Source organism: Pseudophryne corroboree, chromosome 2 (assembly GCF_028390025.1).
Source record: "Pseudophryne corroboree isolate aPseCor3 chromosome 2, aPseCor3.hap2, whole genome shotgun sequence".
Lineage (NCBI taxonomy): Eukaryota > Metazoa > Chordata > Amphibia > Anura > Myobatrachidae > Pseudophryne > Pseudophryne corroboree.
Genome location: NC_086445.1, coordinates 12,738,332 through 12,765,049, shown reverse-complemented (window position 1 = coordinate 12,765,049; position 26,718 = coordinate 12,738,332). Strand labels below are relative to the sequence as shown.

Sequence of the window (26,718 nt, the reverse complement as noted above, 5' to 3'; positions counted from 1 at the left end):
CTATACAGGGCTTATACTGCTAGCGGGCAGCTGCACCAGCCTCTGACAACGGACTATACAGGGCTTATACTGCTAGCGGGCAGCTGCACCAGGCTCTGACAACGGACTATACAGGGCTTATACTGCTAGCGGGCAGCTGCACCAGCCCCTGACAACGGACTATACAGGGCTTATACTGCTAGCGGGCAGCTGCACCAGCCCCTGACAACGGACTATACAGGGCTTATACTGCTAGCGGGCAGCTACACCAGTCTCTGACAACGGACTATACAGGACTTCTACTGCTAGCGGGCAGCTGCACCAGCCCCTGACAACGGACTATACAGGACTTCTACTGCTAGCGGGCAGCTACACCAGCCCCTGACAACGGACTATACAGGGCTTATACTGCTAGCGGGCAGCTGCACCAGCCTCTGACAACGGGGGGGGGTAAAACCATGCGGCTCAGTGACTGGGACAGAGCTCGGGGAGACTCAGGGGTAGTGGAGCTTTGTAGGCTCTTTAGCAATGACGTCACTTGTATCTGATTTCTGTGTCTATATAAGCTACAATAAGATACAGTAAAGCCCAATACAGCTGCTTCCCTAAGTGGTTACTCTCCCATAGTGGTACCAGGTACCCCCTCAGCACGGAACCCGGCACCCTCACAGTTCCTATGGCACAGAGTGGGCACAGTGACCCGCGCAGCGGGTCCTCCCATCGTCTGGAGTAGCCAGGCACGGGGTAACTTCTCAATGAAGGTGATGTGCTGGTCCCACAGCTGCGCTAGGGGCTACGTGCTGTGCTAGGACAGCCGACACAACAGAACACAGCGTTATAGTCGTCAGGTCATTTATGAGGAATAACATGTTTCACAAATCAGAGAATAAACCAAACTACAAATGTGCCAAGAGCATTCTGACTACAGCTGCCGCCACCGGGTCTCTCCGCAGCCGCACACTCCGATCGACGTTCTGGACAAATTAGATTTCTGGTGGTTTTGGGTCGACATGCTGCAGTTAGATCTAAAACAATCAAACTACTTATTGCATTACAGTGTGTGTATAGGTACCAGGGGTGCAAAGACATCAGTTCCCCATCCAATCCCAGCACTTAGGACTCAGAGACATTACTGTGACTCTGCACGTGTCGGATCAGGGCGGAGCTGGAGCAGAAGCTCCGCTCACAGACCTGGCAGCGGAACGGGCGCTCTCCCGTGTGCGTCCTCAGGTGGATGATCAGACTGGTCTTTTGAGAGAAGCCCTTGGTACACACGTCACACTTATACGGCTGCTCCCTGGAGTGGGTCCTCTGGTGCCGGTACAGGACGGAGCTGCACTTGAAGCTCTTGCCGCACTGCGGGCAGCTGAAGGGTCTCTCCCCGGTGTGTGTCCTCTGGTGACGGACTAGGAAATAGTTACAGCTGAAGGTGCGGCCACATTCGTGGCACATGTAGCACTGGTTTCCTTTGTGGCTCGTCAGGTGCTTCCTCAGCTCGTTAGAACGTGAGAAATTGACATGACAAATGCCACATTTGTACAAGTGTTGTATGGGGAGGGCGGGAGCACCGGGTTTGGGGGAGATGTTCCGTGGCTGCCGGCTGCAGTAGGAGCTCCTGTGTCGTAGCAGAGAAGATCGGTGACTGAAACTCTTCCCGCAGTCAGAGCAGATGAGACAGCGACCGGCCGCGTGAACGTTCCGATGTGCAGTGAGCAGAGGCTGGGAACGGAAGCACTTGCCACAGTCAGGACAGATAAAAGCCGTTCCCTCACTACTGTCCACCAACACAACTTTCACAGTGTCCTCCGTCCCTGCCGGGTCAGTCACGGTCTCCGGCTGGATATCCCCATTCTCGCAGCGATTTCTCAGACCTGGCTCAGTCACAGGCATCCGAGGGTGCTGACCCAGCTCTGGCGTGCCCCCCGCAGTCTCCTGATGCTCCGTGCCGGCGGGTTCCTGTTTGATGGGACGGGTCTGTTGTGGGTTCTTCTTTGTCGACCTTTTCCCTGAGTAAGAGACAAAGAACGGTTCATCGGTCAGTATCAGCGGCTAAAGCACAACAACATACATGTAATATGAGAATGCGCTTTCAGCTGCTGTATAGTCTGAAAACGTCGGCGTTATACTGCAGACCAGGCCTGGCCAACCTGGGGCGCTTCAACTGTTGTGAAACTACACATCCCAGCATGCCCTTCCACAGTTTCGCATTCCCTAAAAGCAAAAATGTGTAAGTGCATGCTGGGACTTGTAGTTTCACAACAGCTGGAGAGCCACAGTTTGGCCAGGCCTGCTGTAGACCATACAGATAGATGCGGAGTGAAAATGCCGACACAAAAAGAGGACGTATTGTTACCCAACATACACGCCTGGTCTGACCTTGCTTACTAGATATGAAGGCCCATGTCCGCTGGCTGAGATTCTCCCCAGCCTCCCACTGACATTGGTTAGCATTGATGATGTAAATTGGTGGCACAGAGGACAACGAGCCACTACCAGCGCGCACCTCCGTGGCACCGGGAGGGGGCGAGCGCTTTATGTGCCACCAAGTTACTGCTAGAAGGAGGACAGGCGCCTCTGCCACTCTGACCACAGAAATCTCTCCGGTGAAGATAATAAGTCAGTGGTTCTCACACTGCGTGCCGTAGCACCCTGGGGTGCTTTGGCGCACTTGCAGGGGTGTCCAGGACCAATTCAAATTATTTCTGGTCAATGTAACAGGCTAAACCAGAGCTGGCGGCTGCCAATCATAATATATGGGGACAAACAGAAGCAAATCCTGTCCCTCACCACACAGCTGAATCTGAAGGGGCGTACACACTAGGGGATATTTGAAACGATATCACTAATTGTCACCCTACTGAGCGAAATCGTTTGTAATCTCGCCCAGTGTGTATGCACTATGCGATGAACGACGCGCGCTACCGCCGGTCGCTAACCAGGTCCGCTGTCATCTGAACATGCAGGTCAATTCTGACTGCGTCGCTGGTGATGCATGTACAGGGCGGAGGCAGGATGACGTCACGGAACGATGTCGTTAGCGATATCAGTGTGTATGCTCTACGTGTATGCCCGGGATTTCAGGGGGGAAACGCTGACGATAATCGCTCATGCAGCGCGTTGTCTTGTGCGTACCCAGCTTAAGGATGACTAATAAACACAATTTGCTTAACTTAATATTTCTTACACTTCTCAATAAGAAACTTTCGGCCCAGGGGTGCCGAGAAAAAAAAGACTCATACTCCAGGGCGCGGGGATTCAAAAAAGTTTGGGAACTGCTGGAATAAGTCGTCTGTTCAATGCCTACGATGCGCCAGATATTGCTGAACGGGGCCAGGGGGGGTGCAATGACCGCTGCGGCTGCGGTATGAGAGTATCCATGGGTGTTTGGGGATGGGAGTATGAGGGAGAAGGTGCTGAATCCCCTATACATTGCCCCTCTGCCTCACACACAGGGCTGGAATGGCGACGCTTCGCGGCGGGTGTGACCTGGTACTGTAGAGTGGTATAACAAGTGCACAGTGCAGCGGTGTGTTACACACTTTGTGTTATCGCAGCTTTACAATTCCAGGAGGAATCCAGCAGCAAGCAGCAGCTTGTGCTTCATAAGCCTATCCCAGTCTCAGAGATACCGGCCTACGGCCCGATTCAGCGGTGGCCACAAATATATGCAAATGCCACAGGAGGCCTCCCGCCAGCTTCTGTGATCCACTCCTTTGTCTGAAGATGCAGCACTGGATCACTCAGAGTGAGCATCAGTCAGCGGAGTAACCCCCACCCTGAGTAACCCCGGCCTCGGCACACCTACATAACGGGGCTGACACCCCCCCCCCCCCCCCACCAGCCTCGGCACACCTACAGAACGGGCCTGATACCCCCTACCAGCCTCGGCACACCTACAGAACGGGCCTGATACCCCCCACCAGCCTCGGCACACCTACAGAACGGGGCTGACACCTCCCCACCGTCTCACCCTCGCCGCCCTCGAACGGCCGCAGCATGATAAATTGTACTGCGGCTTCGTGGGGCACTGCTGCCACTGTCGCATCCTGTGATCTGCACACAGATCAGCAACTATCGGGCATACATCTCTGAATCAGACGCTAAACGCACAGAATTGCGGCAACGCTGGCAACAAGCGCACTCCTACATGGCCTCACTGTTCTGTGTCCAGCTTAGGAGACCTCACCTGCAGGATAGTAATGTGATACCAGGGAGGAAGCCCTCTCCTAATACGTCATATACCTACATAACAATGGCCCTCATTCCGAGTTGTTCGCTCGCTAGCTGCTTTTAGCAGCATTGCACACGCTAGGCCGCCGCCTACTGGGAGTGTATTTTAGCTTAGCAGAATAGCGAACGAAAGATTAGCAGAATTGCGAATAGAAAATTATTTGCAGTTTCTGAGTAGCTCCAGACCTACTCACGGATTGCGATCAGCTCAGGCTGTTTCGTTCCTGGTTTGACGTCACAAACACGCCCTGCGTTCGGCCAGCCACTCCCCCGTTTCTCCAGACACTCCCACGTTTTATCCTGGCACGCCTGCGTTTTTCCACACATTCCCAGAAAACGGCGAGTTTCCGCCCAGAAACACCCACTTCCTGTCAATCACACTCCGATCACTTCAACGATGAAAATTCTTTGTTCGGACGTGAGTAATCTACTAAGTTTTGTGTTAAAATACTTGGCGCATGCGCACTGCGTACCATGCGCATTTTAGCCTTAATCGTTCAGTTGCGAAAAATCGGCAACGAGCGATCAACTCGGTATGACCCCCAATAAGCAGTGCACCATGCAGCTGAAGGACAATAGCAACACCTGCAGGTGGGCAGAGGTACTACACAGCGCATAACAATGTTTAAAATTAAATACAATGTTGCAAATTTCATACGTGCTATAATACACAATAGAGAAAATAATAGAAAACTATTGACTATACGGTCTGTATATGACCATTACTGATGCAGCAGGGTTATCTCGTCACACACACCACCGTCACCCGCACTCTCTGCTTTATACACGTTACACTGACCTTGCCTATCACATTTGTGAGTCTGCACGTGTCGGATCAGGGCGGAGCTGGAGCAGAAGCTCCGCTCACAGACCTGGCAGCGGAACGGGCGCTCTCCCGTGTGCGTCCTCAGGTGGATGATCAGACTGGTCTTTTGAGAGAAGCCCTTGGTACACACGTCACACTTATACGGCTGCTCCCTGGAGTGGGTCCTCTGGTGCCGGTACAGGACGGAGCTGCACTTGAAGCTCTTGCCGCACTGCGGGCAGCTGAAGGGTCTCTCCCCGGTGTGTGTCCTCTGGTGACGGACCAGGTAGAAGTTACAGGTGAAGGTGCTGCCACACTCCTGGCACACGTAGCGCTGATCTCCGGTGTGGCTTCTTAGGTGTCTCTTTAGCTCATTGGGGCTTGGGTAAGTCTCCTGGCAGATGCCGCATTTGTAAAAGCACTGAGCACTATTCGGGGAAGGGATGCTGGGGATCTGGCCTGTTCGGATATTGCAATGCAGATTTCTGTGCTGTGAGACTGCTGAACGCTCCTCGGTGTGCGTTCTCCGATGTGCCGTTAAGCGAGCGCAGGATTTAAAGCTCCTCCAGCAATCTGGACATTTACTACTCCGGTCTGTATTCAGTGCTTTCAGTATACGTGTTTCCGGTTTAGTGTCTATCGCAGGATCTTTCTCTGGTGTGTCGGCATCTTCAGCAGACAACAGACTTGCAGCGGCGTCTACAGAAACGTCACGGCTCAATTTGTCCAAAGTGAGTTTTTGAACCTTTCCACAATTCCTCCCGGCCGGATTTCTGGGCTTCCCTCTTCGCTGACCTGTGACAAACAGACATTGGTGAATCTACTGTATGTCGCCTTCCCGCACACACACTACACAACAGTCTGAGGCACCAGAGAACCCACAGAGCCAATATGTGACGTTAATATATATGAAAGGTTATAGATTGTGGAGCAGAATACATTGCAATGATATACACGTGTCCTCATACACCTAGCCTCAATACGCCATGAGCTGCGAGATGCCGGTGGTATAGTGTACCGGCCTTTCCCGTTAAAATTGGACCTTATTTGTATCCGCAGACGCAGCGAAACATCGGGCTGCGACTATAGGCGCACAGCAGTTAGCTTTAACGACTGTATATATACAGTGGCAGATGAAGCGCAACGGGACTTGGCGTCAGAAAAAGGCAAAGCATTGCAGCATTTCCTGTACAGATTCAGACTCCGTCGCACACAGATGTGCAAGTGTCGCACATCAGATTACTCAGTCCAGTCTTGTGAAGCAGTTTTGTGCATTGCGACTAAGACGCACAATCGAGTGAAAATAAGACGCAAAACAGATTTTCAGTGAAAGCCAAGCCACACTATACCTGGTGGCGCACTGAAAAGGGCATGACTGCAGCGATAGCGTATGAGGACCCATCTATATGCGGACATGGCTGCCATTGTTTTGCCCAGTGGACATCTAGGGAACACTGTCCCCAACACACAGCCACTTTCACTCTTGTTAGAGCTCCTCAGTGTAAGTTAGACATTTAACCTCAGCATGTAAACGGTTATAGTAAAACAATGGCTGGAATTTAGGAAGGTCATTCCGAGTTGATCACTCGCTAGCTACTTTTAGCAGCCGTGCAAACGCATAGTCGCCGCCCACAGGGGAGTGTATTTTTGCTTTGCAAGTGTGCGATCGCCTGTGCAGCCGAGCGGTACAAAAACATTTTGTGCAAAACAAGACCAGCCCTGTAGTTACTTATCCTGTGCGATAATTCCAGCGACCGAGGTCCTGGAATTGACGTCAGACACCCGCCCTGCAAACGCTTGGACACACCTGCGTTTTCCCTACCACTCCCAGAAAACGGTGAGTTGACACCCACAAACGCCCTCTTCCTGTCAATCTCCTTGCGATCGGCTGTGCGAATGGATTAGTCGCTAGAAGCATTGCCCAGCAACGATGCCGTTTGTATCCGTATGACACGCGTGCGCACTGCGGTGCATACGCATGTGCAGTTTTGGCATTTTTTTTTACCTGATCGCTACGAAAAATCGGCAGCGTGCGATCAACTCAGAATGACCCCCTTAGTCCCATAGTTTTATAGGAAACTGAAACCTGGACGCTTCCTCCCAGGAACTGGAGAACACACAAGAGGCCATATCCTCTGGACTATGAAGTCTAAATGAACGGTGTGAGTAAAATCCAAAACTTCAAACAGGCTTTGAAGACCCACTTCTCCTCCAAACCCAGCCATAGCTCATCCTAACCCTCTGTTCCATGGTCACTTTTACCACATCTGTGTCACCCCTGTCTGTCTGCACCTCCCCTGTACAATGTAAGCTCTCACGAGCAGGGCCCTCTTCCCTCATGTGCATTTCCCTTTCTTACTTCGTCTATCATCTGCTCCATAATCCTACAATGGCCCCTAATCCTCGGATTCTGTCACCCTGATGCTTATTTCAGTGTCCTGTCCGCCGATGTAGCAATGTCTGTATACCATGTACTTGTCCTGCACTCGGTCACTGGCTTTCTTATTTGGATCATGTGTTTATGTACTCTGTAACTGGACGCTGCAGAACCCTTGTGGCGCCATATAAATAAAGGATGATGATAATAATACCAACTCAGTTGTTTAATCCAAAAATGCCCTTCTGCGGCTTCCTCTGGACCAGTTAAAGGACCATAGAATCAGGTATTGATAAAACCATTTAGGGCTCATTACAATCCATGGTGTCGCCTTCATTACACTACATGACATATAAGTCAGTAACTCCGTGATTATGGCATAGTACCCACCTCTCCTGCCTCTCCTGTCCCCGTGACTGCGCTGGTGCCGCACCAGGGCCGAGCGAGAACAAAACCCTCTAGTACAGACTGAGCAGATGAACGGGCGCTCCCCGCTATGCGTCCTGGCGTGGATCACCAAACTTGTCTTCTGAGAGAAGCCCCTGAGGCAGAGCTGGCATCTGTAGGGCTGCTCGCCCGTGTGCGTCCTTTGGTGCCTAACTAGAAAGTAGTTGCAGGTAAAGTGACGGCCGCAGTCCTGGCAGGCGTAGCTGTGCTCTCCCTTGTGCTTCGCCAAATGACTCCTCAGCTCACTGGTGTCCAGAAAGTTCTGGTTACAGACGCCGCACCTATGAGAGCGTCCGGAGGTGGCCCCAGCGAGACCACTGCTGGAGGGGAGCGGTTTCCGCACCATGTTACGGCAGTGAGAACTCTGGTGTCTGGTGAGTGTGGACCGGTGACCAAAGACTTTACCACACTGGGAGCAGGTGAACCGCCTGTCTCCCGAGTGGGTCTTCTCATGCGCCGCGAACGAGGCTGGAGATCGGAGCGTCTTGCCACAGTCTGGACAGATAATTCCACCATCATTATTAGAGTCTAGCCGGTCTCCACGGGGATTCCAGTCTGATGTCCACCTTCTGTGTTCTTCTTCCACGTTCCTGCATCTTACACCGCCATCCAGCAGAGGTTTCTCATCAGACTCATCTTCAGGTTTTACACGACTTCCCTGGCGTGGCGCCTGACCCGGGTTCTCCAGACTCTGGGCTGCAGAGGAGAGGAATATATATAATTACTAGTAACTAAGGAAGTATATACCACTGTAACCTCTATGCTAAATGTAATCGGCCCAACATTGGTGATGAAATAGTCTTCTAATAACATGTTGAAACAATTATACAATATGTGTCACTTAAATGATGTTGAATATACAATGACATCATTTATTAATGAAATAGTATAATCTGATAACACAGATGAGTATCATGGTATATCCTAAATCACACAGCACAGACTGACAATTACACACACCGCTGGTAAATCTGCACATTAGCCGGCAATAAGGAGATAAAGAGAAATATTTTGCTCCTGGAAGTAAAATGCCTACGCGCTTGGTCCGGGCTGGTTTACCAAGCAGCTGTTATAAAATGGATAGTCAATCCAAAAAAACGTAATCTAAAAGCAACACAGCGCTAACTACATAAATGTAAACAGACAGGTGCATTATTTAAAAAACAATTGATTTTTATTAATTGATGCTTAAAATAAAACAAATCTCTGCCGTAATAGTACACCACACAGTGTGTGAAATTAAATAGGAGCTTTTGAATTATAAAGGTCTTTGATAAGTTAAGGACAAGGGACAAATCACTGTATAATCCACCCCCAGGGCACCTAGCGGCCACACACCCCCAGGGCACCTAGCGACCACACACCCCCCTAGGGCACCTAGCGACCACACACTCCCAGGGCACCTAGCGACCACACACTCCCCTAGGGCACCTAGCGACCACACACCCCCCTAGGGCACCTAGCGACCACACACCCCCAGGGCACCTAGCGAACACACACCCCCCTAGGGCACCTAGCGACCACACACTCCCAGGGCACCTAGCGACCACACACTCCCCTAGGGCACCTAGCGACCACCCCACCCCCTAGGGCACCTAGCGACCACACCCTCCCCTAGGGCACCTAGCGACAACACACCCCCCTAGGGCACCTAGCGACCACACACACCCCTAGGGCACCTAGCGACCACACACCCCCCTGGGGCACGTAGCGACCACACACCCCCAGGGCACCTAGCGACCACACCCCCCCCCCAGGGCACCTAGCGACCACACACACCCCTAGGGCACCTAGCGACCACACCCTCCCTAGGGCACCTAGCGACCACACACCCCCTAGGGCACCTAGTGACCCCCCTCCCCCCCAGGACACCTAGCGACCACACCCACCTAGGACACCTAGTGACCACACCCGCCTAGGGCACCTAGCGACCACACACCCCCCCCCCCTAGGGCACCTAGCGACCACACACCCCACTATGGCACCTAGCGACCACACACCCCACTAGGGCACCTAGCGACCACACACCCCCTAGGGCACCTAGCGACCACACACCCCCTAGGGCACCTAGCGACCACCACCACCCCCCCCCCCCCTAGGGTACCTAGCGACCACACACACCCCTAGGGCACCTAGCGACCACACACCCCCCTGGGGCACGTAGCGACCACACACCCCCAGGGCACCTAGCGACCACACACCCCCCAGGGCACCTAGCGACCACACACACCCCTAGGGCACCTAGCGACCACACACCCCTAGGGCACCTAGCGACCACACCCCCCCCCCCCCAGGACACCTAGCGACCACACCCACCTAGGACACCTAGTGACCACACCCGCCTAGGGCACCTAGCGACCCCCCCCCCCCCCTAGGGCACCTAGCGACCACACACCCCACTAGGGCACCTAGCGACCACACACCCCACTAGGGCACCTAGCGACCACACACCCCACTAGGGCTCCTAGCGACCACACCCCCTCTAGGGCACCTAGCGACCACACACCCCCTAGGGCACCTAGCGACCACACACCCCCTAGGGCACCTAGCGACCACACACCCCAGGGGAGCGTCATGGCCACACTCCAGGGTGTAACATAAAACAAAATAAATAAAAAAAGAAGCCTACAGCATGTAAGAAAAGAGAAAAGGAGAGAAATGTCTGTCTGATGACTTGATGCCGGGACAGTGTTGGCGTATTACCATAAAGTGATTGCTCCTTGGCGCACTGAATTTCCACCACGAGCTTCCCTTGCAAAGTGTCAGAATCCACCTGCTGCTCCATACACCGCGTGTTCTCCACAGCCCGGGGCGAGCTGCTGCCGCCAGATGCCCTCACCCGCCTTCTGCCACCACATTGCCTCACGCCTCCCTGTGCTGAAAGTACACAATGAACACACATGACAGCAGCCGTGTCCCTACAATGATCAGGTAACAATACAATGAACACACATGACAGCAGCCGTGTCCCTACAATGATCAGGTAAAAATACAATGAACATACATGACAGCAGCCGTGTCCCTACAATGATCAGGTAACAATACAATGAACACACATGACAGCAGACGTGTCCCTACAATGATCAGGTAACAATACAATGAACACATATGACAGCAGCCGTGTCCCTACAATGATCAGGTAACAATACAATGAACATACATGACAGCAGCCGTGTCCCTACAATGATCAGGTAACAATACAAAGAACATATATGAGAGCAGAGAACATTCCTAGACTTCAGGCTCCTGCGCAGTAGGGCTTTCCTAGACTTCTCACTCCTGCGCAGTAGGGCTTTCCTAGACTTCTGGCTCCTGCGCAGTAGGGCTTTCCTAGACTTCTGGCTCCTGCGCAGTAGGGGTTTCCTAGACTTCTGGCTCCTGCGCGGTAGGGGTTTCCTAGACTTCTGGCTCCTGCGCGGTAGGGATTTCCTAGACTTCAGGCTCCTGCGCAGTAGGGGTTTCCTAGACTTCTGGCTCCTGCGCAGTAGGGGTTTCCTAGACTTCAGGCTCCTGCGCAGTAGGGATTTCCTAGACTTCTGGCTCCTGCGCAGTAGGGGTTTCCTAGACTTCTGGCTCCTGCGCAGTAGGGCTTTCCTAGACTTCTCACTCCTGCGCAGTAGGGCTTTCCTAGACTTCTGGCTCCTGCGCAGTAGGGGTTTCCTAGACTTCTGGCTCCTGCGCAGTAGGGGTTTCCTAGACTTCTGGCTCCTGCGCAGTAGGGGTTTCCTAGACTTCTGGCTCCTGCGCAGTAGGGGTTTCCTAGACTTCAGGCTCCTGCGCAGTAGGGATTTCCTAGACTTCTGGCTCCTGCGCAGTAGGGGTTTCCTAGACTTCTGGCTCCTGCGCAGTAGGGGTTTCCTAGGCTTCTGGCTCCTGCGCAGTAGGGATTTCCTAGACTTCTGGCTCCTGCGCAGTAGGGGTTTCCTAGACTTCTGGCTCCTGCGCAGTAGGGGTTTCCTAGACTTCTGGCTCCTGCGCAGTAGGGGTTTCCTAGACTTCTGGCTCCTGCGCAGTAGGGGTTTCCTAGACTTCTGGCTCCTGCGCAGTAGGGGTTTCCTAGGCTTCTGGCTCCTGCGCAGTAGGGATTTCCTAGACTTCTGGCTCCTGCGCAGTAGGGGTTTCCTAGACTTCTGGCTCCTGCGCAGTAGGGGTTTCCTAGACTTCTGGCTCCTGCGCAGTAGGGGTTTCCTAGGCTTCTGGCTCCTGCGCAGTAGGGCTTTCCTAGACTTCTGGCTCCTGCGCAGTAGGGGTTTCCTAGACTTCTCACTCCTGCGCAGTAGGGGTTTCCTAGGCTTCTGGCTCCTGCGCAGTAGGGATTTCCTAGACTTCTGGCTCCTGCGCGGTAGGGATTTCCTAGACTTCAGGCTCCTGCGCAGTAGGGCTTTCCTAGACTTCTCACTCCTGCGCAGTAGGGCTTTCCTAGACTTCTGGCTCCTGCGCAGTAGGGGTTTCCTAGACTTCTGGCTCCTGCGCAGTAGGGCTTTCCTAGACTTCTCACTCCTGCGCAGTAGGGCTTTCCTAGACTTCTGGCTCCTGCGCAGTAGGGGTTTCCTAGACTTCTGGCTCCTGCGCGGTAGGGATTTCCTAGACTTCTGGCTCCTGCGCAGTAGGGATTTCCTAGACTTCAGGCTCCTGCGCAGTAGGGGTTTCCTAGACTTCTGGCTCCTGCGCAGTAGGGGTTTCCTAGACTTCTGGCTCCTGCGCAGTAGGGGTTTCCTAGACTTCTGGCTCCTGCGCAGTAGGGCTTTCCTAGACTTCTCACTCCTGCGCAGTAGGGGTTTCCTAGACTTCTGGCTCCTGCGCAGTAGGGCTTTCCTAGACTTCTGGCTCCTGCGCAGTAGGGGTTTCCTAGACTTCTGGCTCCTGCGCGGTAGGGGTTTCCTAGACTTCTGGCTCCTGCGCAGTAGGGGTTTCCTAGACTTCTGGCTCCTGCGCAGTAGGGGTTTCCTAGACTTCTGGCTCCTGCGCAGTAGGGCTTTCCTAGACTTCTCACTCCTGCGCAGTAGGGCTTTCCTAGACTTCTGGCTCCTGCGCAGTAGGGGTTTCCTAGACTTCAGGCCCCTGCGCAGTAGGGGTTTCCTAGACTTCTGGCTCCTGCGCGGTAGGGATTTCCTAGACTTCAGGCTCCTGCGCAGTAGGGCTTTCCTAGACTTCTCACTCCTGCGCAGTAGGGCTTTCCTAGACTTCTGGCTCCTGCGCAGTAGGGGTTTCCTAGACTTCTGGCTCCTGCGCAGTAGGGCTTTCCTAGACTTCTCACTCCTGCGCAGTAGGGCTTTCCTAGACTTCTGGCTCCTGCGCAGTAGGGGTTTCCTAGACTTCAGGCCCCTGCGCAGTAGGGGTTTCCTAGACTTCTGGCTCCTGCGCGGTAGGGATTTCCTAGACTTCTGGCTCCTGCGCAGTAGGGATTTCCTAGACTTCAGGCTCCTGCGCAGTAGGGGTTTCCTAGACTTCTGGCTCCTGCGCAGTAGGGATTTCCTAGACTTCTGGCTCCTGCGCGGTAGGGATTTCCTAGACTTCAGGCTCCTGCGCAGTAGGGATTTCCTAGACTTCTGGCTCCTGCGCAGTAGGGGTTTCCTAGACTTCTGGCTCCTGCGCAGTAGGGATTTCCTAGACTTCAGGCTCCTGCGCAGTAGGGATTTCCTAGACTTCTGGCTCCTGCGCAGTAGGGGTTTCCTAGGCTTCTGGCTCCTGCGCGGTAGGGGTTTCCTAGACTTCTGGCTCCTGCGCGGTAGGGGTTTCCTAGACTTCAGGCTCCTGCGCAGTAGGGATTTCCTAGACTTCTGGCTCCTGCGCAGTAGGGGTTTCCTAGACTTCTGGCTCCTGCGCAGTAGGGATTTCCTAGACTTCTGGCTCCTGCGCAGTAGGGGTTTCCTAGGCTTCTGGCTCCTGCGCAGTAGGGGTTTCCTAGACTTCTGGCTCCTGCGCAGTAGGGGTTTCCTAGACTTCTGGCTCCTGCGCAGTAGGGATTTCCTAGACTTCTGGCTCCTGCGCAGTAGGGGTTTCCTAGACTTCTGGCTCCTGCGCAGTAGGGGTTTCCTAGACTTCAGGCTCCTGCGCAGTAGGGGTTTCCTAGACTTCTGGCTCCTGCGCAGTAGGGGTTTCCTAGACTTCTCACTCCTGCGCAGTAGGGGTTTCCTAGACTTCTGGCTCATGTGCAGTAGGGATTTCCTAGACTTCTGGCTCCTGCGCAGTAGGGGTTTCCTAGGCTTCTGGCTCCTGCGCGGTAGGGGTTTCCTAGACTTCTGGCTCCTGCACAGTAGGGGTTTCCTAGACTTCAGGCTCCTGCGCAGTAGGGGTTTCCTAGACTTCTGGCCCCTGCGCAGTAGGGGTTTCCTAGACTTCTGGCTCCTGCACAGTAGGGATTTCCTAGACTTCTGGCTCCTGCGCAGTAGGGATTTCCTAGACTTCTGGCTCCTGCGCAGTAGGGGTTTCCTAGACTTCTGGCTCCTGCGCAGTAGGGATTTCCTAGACTTCAGGCTCCTGCGCAGTAGGGATTTCCTAGACTTCAGGCTCCTGCGCAGTAGGGGTTTCCTAGGCTTCTGGCTCCTGCGCAGTAGGGATTTCCTAGACTTCTGGCTCCTGCGCAGTAGGGATTTCCTAGACTTCAGGCTCCTGCACAGTAGGGGTTTCCTAGACTTCTGGCTCCTGCGCAGTAGGGGTTTCCTAGACTTCTGGCTCCTGCGCAGTAGGGGTTTCCTAGACTTCTGGCTCCTGCGCAGTAGGGGTTTCCTAGACTTCTGGCTCCTGCGCAGTAGGGGTTTCCTAGACTTCTGGCTCCTGCGCAGTAGGGGTTTCCTAGACTTCTGGCTCCTGCGCAGTAGGGGTTTCCTAGACTTCTGGCTCCTGCGCAGTAGGGGTTTCCTAGACTTCTCACTCCTGCGCAGTAGGGGTTTCCTAGACTTCTGGCTCCTGCGCAGTAGGGGTTTCCTAGACTTCTCACTCCTGCACAGTAGGGGTTTCCTAGACTTCTGGCTCCTGCGCAGTAGGGGTTTCCTAGACTTCTGGCTCCTGCGCAGTAGGGATTTCCTAGACTTCTGGCTCCTGCGCAGTAGGGGTTTCCTAGACTTCTGGCTCCTGCGCAGTAGGGGTTTCCTAGACTTCAGGCTCCTGCGCAGTAGGGGTTTCCTAGACTTCTGGCTCCTGCGCAGTAGGGGTTTCCTAGACTTCTGGCCCCTGCGCAGTAGGGATTTCCTAGACTTCTGGCTCCTGCGCAGTAGGGGTTTCCTAGACTTCTGGCTCCTGCGCAGTAGGGGTTTCCTAGACTTCTGGCTCCTGCGCAGTAGGGGTTTCCTAGACTTCTGGCTCCTGCGCAGTAGGGGTTTCCTAGACTTCTGGCCCCTGCGCAGTAGGGGTTTCCTAGACTTCTGGCTCCTGCGCAGTAGGGGTTTCCTAGACTTCTGGCTCCTGCGCAGTAGGGGTTTCCTAGACTTCTGGCTCCTGCGCGGTAGGGGTTTCCTAGACTTCTGGCTCCTGCGCAGTAGGGGTTTCCTAGACTTCTGGCTCCTGCGCAGTAGGGGTTTCCTAGACTTCAGGCTCCTGCGCAGTAGGGGTTTCCTAGACTTCAGGCTCCTGCACAGTAGGGGTTTCCTAGACTTCAGGCTCCTGCGCAGTAGGGGTTTCCTAGACTTCTGGCTCCTGCGCGGTAGGGGTTTCCTAGACTTCTGGCTCCTGCGCAGTAGGGGTTTCCTAGACTTCTGGCTCCTGCGCAGTAGGGGTTTCCTAGACTTCAGGCTCCTGCGCAGTAGGGGTTTCCTAGACTTCTGGCTCCTGCGCAGTAGGGGTTTCCTAGACTTCAGGCTCCTGCGCAGTAGGGGTTTCCTAGACTTCTGGCTCCTGCGCAGTAGGGGTTTCCTAGACTTCAGGCTCCTGCAGAGTAGGGGTTTCCTAGACTTCTGGCTCCTGCGCAGTAGGGGTTTCCTAGACTTCAGGCTCCTGCGCAGTAGGGGTTTCCTAGACTTCTGGCTCCTGCGCAGTAGGGGTTTCCTAGACTTCAGGCTCCTGCGCAGTAGGGGTTTCCTAGACTTCTGGCTCCTGCGCAGTAGGGGTTTCCTAGACTTCTGGCCCCTGCGCAGTAGGGGTTTCCTAGACTTCTGGCTCCTGCGCAGTAGGGGTTTCCTAGACTTCTGGCTCCTGCGCAGTAGGGGTTTCCTAGACTTCTGGCTCCTGCGCAGTAGGGGTTTCCTAGACTTCTGGCTCCTGCGCAGTAGGGGTTTCCTAGACTTCTGGCTCCTGCGCAGTAGGGGTTTCCTAGACTTCAGGCTCCTGCGCAGTAGGGGTTTCCTAGACTTCTGGCTCCTGCGCAGTAGGGGTTTCCTAGACTTCTGCCTCCTGCGCAGTAGGGGTTTCCTAGACTTCAGGCTCCTGCGCAGTAGGGGTTTCCTAGACTTCTGGCTCCTGCGCAGTAGGGGTTTCCTAGACTTCTGGCTCCTGCGCAGTAGGGGTTTCCTAGGCTTCTGGCTCCTGCGCAGTAGGGATTTCCTAGACTTCAGGCTCCTGCGCAGTAGGGATTTCCTAGACTTCTGGCTCCTGCGCGGTAGGGGTTTCCTAGACTTCTGGCCCCTGCGCAGTAGGGATTTCCTAGACTTCTGGCCCCTGCGCAGTAGGGGTTTCCTAGACTTCTGGCCCCTGCGCAGTAGGGATTTCCTAGACTTCTGGCCCCTGCGCAGTAGGGGTTTCCTAGACTTCTGGCTCCTGCGCGGTAGGGGTTTCCTAGACTTCTGGCCCCTGCGCAGTAGGGATTTCCTAGACTTCTGGCCCCTGCGCAGTAGGGATTTCCTAGACTTCTGGCTCCTGCGCGGTAGGGGTTTCCTAGACTTCTGGCCCCTGCGCAGTAGGGATTTCCTAGACTTCTGGCTCCTGCGCAGTAGGGGTTTCCTAGACTTCTGGCTCCTGCGCGGTAGGGGTTTCCTAGACTTCTGGCTCCTGCGCAGTAGGGGTTTCCTAGACTTCTGGCTCCTGCGCAGTAGGGGTTTCCTAGACTTCTGGCTCCTGCGCAGTAGGGATTTCCTAGACTTCTGGCTCCTGCGCAGTAGGGGTTTTCTAGACTTCTGGCTCCTGCGCAGTAGGGGTTTCCTAGACTTCTGGCTCCTGCGCGGTAGGGGTTTCCTAGACTTCTGGCTCCTGCGCGGTAGGGGTTTCCTAGACTTCTGGCCCCTGCGCAGTAGGGATTTCCTAGACTTCTGGCCCCTGCGCAGTAGGGGTTTCCTAGACTTCTGGCTCCTGCGCAGTAGGGGTTTCCTAGACTTCTGGCTCCTGCGCAGTAGGGGTTTCCTAGACTTCTGGCTCCTGCGCAGTAGGGGTTTCCTAGACTTCAGGCTCCTGCGCAGTAGGGGTTTCCTAGACTTCTGGCCCCTGCGCAGTAGGGGTTTCCTAGACTTCTGCCTCCTGCGCAGTAGGGGTTTCCTAGACTTCTGGCTCCTGCGCAGTAGGGGTTTCCTAGACTTCTCACTCCTACGCAATAGGGGTTTCCTAGACTTCTCACTCCTGCGCAGTAGGGATTTCCTAGACTTCTGGCTCCTGCGCAGTAGGGGTTTCCTAGACTTCTCACTCCTACGCAATAGGGGTTTCCTAGACTTCTGGCTCCTGCGCAGTAGGGATTTCCTAGACTTCTGGCCCCTGCGCAGTAGGGGTTTCCTAGACTTCTGGCTCCTGCGCAGTAGGGGTTTCCTAGACTTCTGGCTCCTGCGCAGTAGGGGTTTCCTAGACTTCAGGCTCCTGCGCAGTAGGGGTTTCCTAGACTTCTGGCTCCTGCGCAGTAGGGATTTCCTAGACTTCTGGCTCCTGCGCAGTAGGGGTTTCCTAGACTTCTGGCTCCTGCGCAGTAGGGATTTCCTAGACTTCTGGCCCCTGCGCAGTAGGGGTTTCCTAGACTTCTGGCTCCTGCGCAGTAGGGGTTTCCTAGACTTCTGGCTCCTGCGCAGTAGGGGTTTCCTAGACTTCAGGCTCCTGCGCAGTAGGGGTTTCCTAGACTTCTGGCTCCTGCGCAGTAGGGATTTCCTAGACTTCTGGCTCCTGCGCAGTAGGGGTTTCCTAGACTTCTGGCTCCTGCGCAGTAGGGATTTCCTAGACTTCTGGCTCCTGCGCAGTAGGGGTTTCCTAGACTTCTGGCTCCTGCGCAGTAGGGGTTTCCTAGACTTCTGGCTCCTGCGCGGTAGGGGTTTCCTAGACTTCTCACTCCTGCGCAGTAGGGGTTTCCTAGACTTCTCACTCCTGCGCAGTAGGGGTTTCCTAGACTTCTGGCTCCTGCGCAGTAGGGGTTTCCTAGACTTCAGGCTCCTGCGCAGTAGGGATTTCCTAGACTTCTGGCTCCTGCGCAGTAGGGGTTTCCTAGACTTCTGGCTCCTGCGCAGTAGGGGTTTCCTAGACTTCTGGCTCCTGCGCAGTAGGGGTTTCCTAGACTTCAGGCTCCTGCGCAGTAGGGATTTCCTAGACTTCTGGCTCCTGCGCAGTAGGGGTTTCCTAGACTTCTGGCTCCTGCGCAGTAGGGGTTTCCTAGACTTCTGGCTCCTGCGCAGTAGGGGTTTCCTAGACTTCTGGCTCCTGCGCGGTAGGGGTTTCCTAGACTTCTGGCTCCTGCGCGGTAGGGGTTTCCTAGACTTCTGGCCCCTGCGCAGTAGGGGTTTCCTAGACTTCTGGCTCCTGCGCGGTAGGGGTTTCCTAGACTTCTGGCCCCTGCGCAGTAGGGGTTTCCTAGACTTCTGGCTCCTGCGCAGTAGGGGTTTCCTAGACATCTGGCTCCTGCGCAGTAGGGGTTTCCTAGACTTCTGGCTCCTGCGCAGTAGGGGTTTCCTAGACTTCTGGCCCCTGCGCAGTAGGGGTTTCCTAGACTTCTGGCTCCTGCGCAGTAGGGGTTTCCTAGACTTCAGGCTCCTGCGCAGTAGGGGTTTCCTAGACTTCAGGCTCCTGCGCAGTAGGGGTTTCCTAGACTTCTGGCTCCTGCGCAGTAGGGGTTTCCTAGACTTCTGGCTCCTGCGCAGTAGGGGTTTCCTAGACTTCTGGCTCCTGCGCAGTAGGGGTTTCCTAGACTTCTGGCTCCTGCGCAGTAGGGGTTTCCTAGACTTCTGGCTCCTGCGCAGTAGGGATTTCCTAGACTTCTGGCTCCTGCGCAGTAGGGATTTCCTAGACTTCTGGCTCCTGCGCAGTAGGGATTTCCTAGACTTCTGGCTCCTGCGCAGTAGGGGTTTCCTAGACTTCTGGCTCCTGCGCAGTAGGGGTTTCCTAGACTTCTGGCTCCTGCGCGGTAGGGGTTTCCTAGACTTCTGGCTCCTGCGCAGTAGGGGTTTCCTAGACTTCTGGCTCCTGCGCAGTAGGGGTTTCCTAGACTTCTGGCTCCTGCGCGGTAGGGGTTTCCTAGACTTCTGGCCCCTGCGCAGTAGGGGTTTCCTAGACTTCTGGCTCCTGCGCAGTAGGGGTTTCCTAGACTTCTGGCTCCTGCGCAGTAGGGGTTTCCTAGACTTCTGGCTCATGTGCAGTAGGGGTTTCCTAGACTTCTGGCTCCTGCGCAGTAGGGGTTTCCTAGACTTCTGGCTCCTGCGCAGTAGGGGTTTCCTAGACTTCTGGCTCCTGCGCAGTAGGGGTTTCCTAGACTTCTGGCTCATGTGCAGTAGGGGTTTCCTAGACTTCAGGCTCCTGCGCAGTAGGGGTTTCCTAGACTTCTGGCTCCTGCGCAGTAGGGGTTTCCTAGACTTCTGGCTCATGTGCAGTAGGGGTTTCCTAGACTTCTGGCTCCTGCGCAGTAGGGGTTTCCTAGACTTCTGGCTCCTGCGCGGTAGGGATTTCCTAGACTTCTGGCTCCTGCGCAGTAGGGGTTTCCTAGACTTCTGGCTCCTGCGCAGTAGGGGTTTCCTAGACTTCTGGCTCCTGCGCGGTAGGGGTTTCCTAGACTTCTGGCCCCTGCGCAGTAGGGGTTTCCTAGACTTCTGGCTCCTGCGCAGTAGGGGTTTCCTAGACTTCTGGCTCCTGCGCAGTAGGGGTTTCCTAGACTTCTGGCTCCTGCGCAGTAGGGGTTTCCTAGACTTCTGGCTCCTGCGCGGTAGGGGTTTCCTAGACTTCTGGCCCCTGCGCAGTAGGGGTTTCCTAGACTTCTGGCTCCTGCGCAGTAGGGGTTTCCTAGACTTCTGGCTCCTGCGCAGTAGGGGTTTCCTAGACTTCTGGCTCATGTGCAGTAGGGGTTTCCTAGACTTCTGGCTCCTGCGCAGTAGGGGTTTCCTAGACTTCTGGCTCCTGCGCAGTAGGGGTTTCCTAGACTTCTGGCTCCTGCGCAGTAGGGGTTTCCTAGACTTCTGGCTCATGTGCAGTAGGGGTTTCCTAGACTTCAGGCTCCTGCGCAGTAGGGGTTTCCTAGACTTCTGGCTCCTGCGCAGTAGGGGTTTCCTAGACTTCTGGCTCATGTGCAGTAGGGGTTTCCTAGACTTCTGGCTCCTGCGCAGTAGGGGTTTCCTAGACTTCTGGCTCCTGCGCGGTAGGGATTTCCTAGACTTCTGGCTCCTGCGCAGTAGGGGTTTCCTAGACTTCTGGCTCCTGCGCGGTAGGGGTTTCTTAGACTTCTGGCTCCTGCGCAGTAGGGGTTTCCTAGACTTCTGGCTCCTGCGCAGTAGGGGTTTCCTAGACTTCTGGCTCCTGCGCAGTAGGGGTTTCCTAGACTTCTGGCTCCTGCGCAGTAGGGGTTTCCTAGACTTCTGGCTCCTGCGCGGTAGGGATTTCCTAGACTTCTGGCTCCTGCGCAGTAGGGGTTTCCTAGACTTCTGGCTCCTGCGCGGTAGGGGTTTCCTAGACTTCTGGCTCCTGCGCAGTAGGGGTTTCCTAGACTTCTGGCTCCTGCGCGGTAGGGGTTTCCTAGACTTCTGGCTCCTGCGCGGTAGGGGTTTCCTAGACTTCTGGCTCCTGCGCGGTAGGGGTTTCTTAGACTTCTGGCTCATGTGCAGTAGGGGTTTCCTAGACTTCTGCCTCCTGCGCAGTAGGGGTTTCTTAGACTTCTCACTCCTACGCAATAGGGGTTTCCTAGACAGTAGGGGTTTCCTAGACTTCTTGTTGGATGGCCATATGGCAATGGAAGGAGATAGCCATAGAATGACAGTGAAATAAGAGATATACCACATGTACTGGGGAATAACGCAGAAGATACTCACGTGTCCGATTCCCGCCATGTCTGCAGCTTTGCTCGTGACGGACCAGAGCGGAGCTAGAGCAGAAGCTCCGCCCACAGACCTGGCAGCAGAATGGTCGCTCTCCGGTGTGCGTTCTCAGGTGGATGATCAGACTGGTCTTCTGGGAGAAGCATCGTGTACACACCTCACACCGGTACGGCTGCTCGCCTGTGTGCGTCCTCTGGTGTCGGCATAAGACGGACATGCACCGGAAGCTCTTGTTACACTGCGGACAGGTGAAGGGCCGCTCGCCCGTGTGCGTCCTCTGGTGTCGCACCAAGAAGTAGTTACAGTTAAATGTGCGACCACATTCGCGGCACATGTATCGCTGGTCCCCGGTGTGACTTCCAAGATGTCTTCTAAGCTCGTTCAGGCCAGGGAAGGTCATGTGACATATCCCACATTTATTGCAGCTCTGACCACTGATGGTGGAAGTGGTATGTTTTCCAGTCCGGACGCCACAGTGTGAGTTCTGGTGCCGCGTAAGAGATGATTGATGTCCAAATGTTTTACCGCAGTCTGGGCAGGAAGGCTTGTCTCTGGTGTGTGTGGTAGAATGGGCCCTGAGATCAGACTGAGACGAGAACATCTTACCACATTCAGAACATATAAAACCACAGCTAATGTTCCCCTCCGAGGGCGCAACTTTATCCTCACTCCCACAGTCCTCCTGCTCACTGGCGGCACCGTACCCTGTCTCCTGACGCTCTGCATGTGTCTCCAATGTCCAGTCTTCCTGCTCACTGGCGGCACCCTGCCCTGTCTCCCAATGCTCTGCATGCGTAACAGGTGTCCAGTCTTCCCGTTCATTGGCAGCTCCCTGTCCTGTCTCCTGACGCTCTGCATGTGTCTCCAATGTCCAATCTTCCTGCTCACTGGCGGCACCATGTTCTGTCTCCTGATGCTCTGCATGTGTAACAGGTGTCCGGTCTTCCTGCTCACTGGCGGCACCCTGCCCTGTCTCCCAACGCTCTGCATGCATAACAGGTGTCCAGTCTTCCTGCTCACTGGCGGCACCATTCCCTGTCTCCTGACGCACTGCATGTGTAACAGGTGTGCAGTCTTTCTGCTCACTGGCAGCGCCCTGTCCTGTCTCCTGACGCTCTGCATGCGTACTGGGTGTCCAGTCTTCCTGCTCACTGGCGGCACCCTGTACTGTCTCCTGACGCTCTGCATGTGCCTCCAATGTCCAGTCTTCCTGCTTAGTAACAGCGCCCTGTCCTGTCTCCTGATGCTCTGCATGTGTATTAGATGTCCAGTCTTCCTGCTCAGTAATAGCACCCTGTCCTGTCTCCTGACGCTCTGCATGTGTATCAGATGTCCAGTCTTCCTGCTCAGTAACAGCACCCTGTCCCGTCTCCTGACGCTCTGCATGTGTACCAGATGTCCAGTCTTCACGTCCAGTAACCGCACCCTGTCCTGTGTCCTGACGCTCTGCATGTGTACCAGATGTCCAGTCTTCCTGCTCATTAACAGCACCCTGTCCTGTCTCCTGACGCTCTGCATGTGTATCAGATGTCCAGTCTTCCTGCTCAGTAACCGCACCCTGTCCTGTGTCCTGACGCTCTACATGTGTATCAGATGTCCAGTCTTCCTGCTCAGTAATAGCACCCTGTCCTGTCTCCTGACGCTCTGCATGTGTACCAGATGTCCAGTCTTCACGTCCAGTAATAGCACCCTGTCCTGTCTCCTGACGCTCTGCATGTGTATCAGATGTCCAGTCTTCCTGCTCAGTAACAGCGCCCTGTCCTGTCTCCTGACGCTCTGCATGTGTACCAGATGTCCAGTCTTCACGTCCAGTAACCGCACCCTGTCCTGTCTCCTGACGCTCTGCATGTGTACCAGATGTCCAGTCTTCCTGCTCATTAACAGCACCCTGTCCTGTCTCCTGACGCTCTGCATGTGTATCAGATGTCCAGTCTTCCTGCTCATTAACAGCACCCTGTCCTGTCTCCTGACGCTCTGCATGTGTACCAGATGTCCAGTCTTCACGTTCAGTAACCGCACCCTGTCCTGTGTCATGCTCTGCATGTGTACCAGATGTCCAGTCTTCCTGCTCAGTAACCGCACCCTGTCCTGTCTCCTGACGCTCTGCATGTGTATCAGATGTCCAGTCTTCCTGCTCAGTAACCGCACCATGTCCTGTCTCCTGACGCTCTGCATGTGTACCAGATGTCCAGTCTTCCTGCTCAGTAACCGCACCATGTCCTGTCTCCTGACGCTCTGCATGTGTACCAGATGTCCAGTCTTCACGTTCAGTAACCACACCCTGTCCTGTGTCATGCTCTGCATGTGTACCAGATGTCCAGTCTTCCTGCTCAGTAACCGCACCCTGTCCTGTGTCCTGACGCTCTACATGTGTATCAGATGTCCAGTCTTCACGTCCAGTAACCGCACCCTGTCCTGTGTCATGCAGCTCTGCACCACCTCCAGGCTCCACAATGGCTGCCACTTCTTCTGAGCAGACATCTCTCTGCAGAACGATTTCTGAACACATGTCTGTCAAAGTAAAACATGAAACAAGTTAATGTCTCTAGGTCTATACATATTATATACATTGTGCAATGACTTCATCTACTTCTACAGGACTCACTCCTCATTGTATCTTCTCTACTTAATATTTTTGTTCCACTTCACTTATCCCAAATACAGAAGAGACTCCCTTTCACTAACCCTGACGGGACATAAGGAGCCCATTATTCCCAGCAAGACCACGAGGCTCACCCTCCTGCACCAATCCCACTGATACCAGAGGCTCACCCTCCTGCACAAATCCCACTGATACCAGAGGCTCACCCTCCTGCACCAATCCCACTGATACCAGAGGCTCACCCTCCTGCACCAATCCCACTGATACCAGAGGCTCAACCTCCTGCACCAATCCCACTGATACCAGAGGCTCACCCTCCTGCACCAATCCCACTGATACCAGAGGCTCACCCTCCTGCACCAATCCCACTGATACCAGGGGCTCCCCTGCTCCAGTTCTTCACATTCTTCTCCTACCAATACTGCTCTGATCTACGGGCCTAATTCAGACCTGATCGCAGCAGCAAATTTGTTAGCAGTTGGGCAAAACCATGTGCACTATAGGTGGGACAGATGTAACATGTGCAGAGAGAGAGTTAGATTTGGGTGGGGTGCGTTAAAACTGAAATCTAAATTGCAGTGTAAAAATAAAGCAGCCAGTATGCATATAACAGTGTCCAACTGTATATATGCTGCTTTTGCCAGGAGGTACTTAATTGCTGCCCAGGGCGCCCCCCCCTGCGCCCTGCACCCTACAGTGACCGGAGCGTGTGGGTGTAATGCGGGAGCAATGGAGCACAGCTGCAGTGCTGTGCGCTATCTCATATGAAGACAGGAGTCTTCTGCCGCCGATTTCGATGTCTTCTTGCTTCTGCCGGCTTCTGTCTTCTGGCTTTGCGAGGGGGACGGCGGCGCGGCTCCGGGAACGGACGACAAGGTCAGGTCCTGTGTTCGATCCCTCTGGAGCTAATGGTGTCCAGTAGCCTAAGAAGCGCAACCTAGCCGCAGTTAGTAGGTTTGCTTCTCTCCCCTCAGTCCCACGTAGCAGAGAGTCTGTTGCCAGCAGATCTCTCTGAAAATAAAAAACCTAACTAAAATACTTTCTTATTAGCAAGCTCAGGAGAGCCTACTAAAAGCACCCAGCTCTGTCCGGGCACAGATTCTAACTGAGGTCTGGGGGAGGGGCATAGAGGGAGGAGCCAGTGCACACCAGTAGTACTAAATCTTTCTTAGAGTGCCCAGTCTCCTGCGGAGTCCGTCTATTCCCCATGGTCCTTACGGAGTCCCCAGCATCCACTAGGACGTTAGAGAAACAATATAACCCACCCAAATCTAACTCTCTCTGCACGTTACATCTGCCCCACCTGCAGTGCACATGGTTTTGCCCATCTGCTAACAAATTTGCTGCTGCGCTCAGGTCTGAATTACCCCCATGTCATGTGCACAGTGGGATGTCACAGATCTATGTACAAGTAGTGGCAGCTACACTTCTACCGGTCGATCTCCCTGCCTCCAGCCAGTCCCATGCCCCGAGACCAGTAAGGGCACAATGACGCGGGTGGCACTGCATTATGTCACAGGAAGCTTCTCAGCTTCTCACCTATAAATCTGCAGTTAATCCCTATCTCAGGGACATTCTGCGTCGTGGCTGGGCCCTCGCCCTCTGTCCTGAATGACCAGCTCAGGGTGTCTTCTGACAAACCATCCAGGATCTTCAGCATTACAGGGCTCTCATCTGCTCCCGTCAGCTGGTCTCCACCTGCAGGAGGCACAATATATCCACAATTAGCAGCATTGCTAGACTTCATTAATTACAATGTACTGGGGGCAAATAGCAGGGGTTAAAGGTCCCACCTTCTCTACATCCATCCCGTCGGTGACTCTGTGCGTGTCGGATCAGGGCGGAGCTGGAGCAGAAGCTCCGCCCACAGACCTGGCAGCGGAACGGGCGCTCTCCCGTGTGCGTCCTCAGGTGGATGATCAGACTGGTCTTCTGAGAGAAGCCCTTGGTACACACGTCACACTTATACGGCTGCTCCCTGGAGTGGGTCCTCTGGTGCCGGAACAGGACGGAGCTGCACTTGAAGCTCTTGGCGCACTGCGGGCAGCTGAAGGGTCTCTCCCCGGTGTGTGTCCTCTGGTGACGGACCAGGTAGAAGTTACAGGTGAAGGTGCGGCCACACTCCTGGCACACGTAGCGCTGATCTCCGGTGTGGCTTCTTAGGTGTCTCTTTAGCTCATTGGGGCTTGGGTAAGTCTCCTGGCAGATGCCGCACTTATAAGAGCGCTGGACCTCTACGGACAGCATTGGGCTGCTGGAAGAAGCTGGAATTTTGCCCTTCTTGGTTCTACAGTGAAAACTCTGATGCCGGATGAGGGTTGATCTGTGACCAAAGCTTTTGCCACAGTCGGGGCAAGAAAAAAGTCTTTCTTCAGTATGTATCCTTTTATCCGTTATCAGAACGGACGGAGTATCAAAGGCCTTGCCATCCGGGCACACCATCTCTGCATCAGGCTCTGTCCGCGTGCGTCTCACCTGTGTATAGTAAAGAAGTGATTGGCTCATACAGTACATCAAGACATAGGTGTTACTAGTAACACAGTGGTGCAGACATGAGCATAATGCGCCATCAGGAGCTACACTGCTACCTCACCAGAGCCCTACAGTGACGCCCCTAGTTCTCAACACACTGATAGTCTGAATAAGTGACTATACCCCCCCCCCCCCCCCCTTCCCCCCGTCACTACCCACCCTCTGCCACCACTGACCAGGTTACTACCCCCCTCTGTCACCACTGACCAGGTTACTACCCCACCAGAGCCCTACAGTGACGCCCCTAGTTCTCAACACACTGATAGGCTGAATAAGTGACTATACCCCCCCCCCCCCTTCCCCCCGTCACTACCCCCCCTCTGCCACCACTGACCGGTTACTACCCCCCTCTGTCACCACTGACCAGGTTACTACCCCCCTCTGTCACCACTGACCGGTTACTACCCCCCTCTCTGTCACCACTGACCAGGTTACTACCCCCCTCTGTCACCACTGACCAGGTTACTACCCCCCTCTGTCACCACTGACCAGGTTACTACCCCCTCTGTCACCTCTGACCAGGTTACTACCCCCCCCCCCTGTTACCACTGACCAGGTTACTACCCCCCCCCCCCCCCCCGTCACCACTGACCAGGTTACTACCCCCCTCTGT

General features: G+C 54.6%; 1 protein-coding gene across 1 annotated transcript; it reads right to left on the bottom strand.

Moving 5' to 3' along the window:
- Window positions 1–814: 814 nt before the first annotated feature.
- Window positions 815–26,185, bottom strand: LOC134992732 (zinc finger protein Xfin-like). The gene is made up of 7 exons (XM_063950804.1): window positions 25,367–26,185; window positions 25,113–25,271; window positions 20,966–23,482; window positions 10,542–10,715; window positions 7,782–8,534; window positions 5,009–5,809; window positions 815–1,985 (listed from the first exon to the last, which is right to left on the bottom strand). The coding sequence occupies exons 1-7, from the start codon at window positions 26,085–26,087 to the stop codon at window positions 1,093–1,095; spliced, it is 6,018 nt and encodes a 2,005-aa protein (XP_063806874.1). The 5' UTR covers window positions 26,088–26,185; the 3' UTR covers window positions 815–1,092.
- Between the last annotated feature and the right edge of the window lie 533 nt (window positions 26,186–26,718).

Coding starts and splice junctions, on each gene's coding strand:
- LOC134992732 (XM_063950804.1), bottom strand. CDS start 26,087: ATGTACTGTATGAGCCAATCACTTCTTTACTATACACAGGTGAGACGC. Junction 8,535..10,541: donor CAAGGAGCAATCACTTTATG/GTAATACGCCAA, acceptor TCTCCTCTGCAG/CCCAGAGTCTGGAGAACCCG. Junction 5,810..7,781: donor GGACAGGAGAGGCAGGAGAG/GTGGGTACTATG, acceptor TGTTTGTCACAG/GTCAGCGAAGAGGGAAGCCC.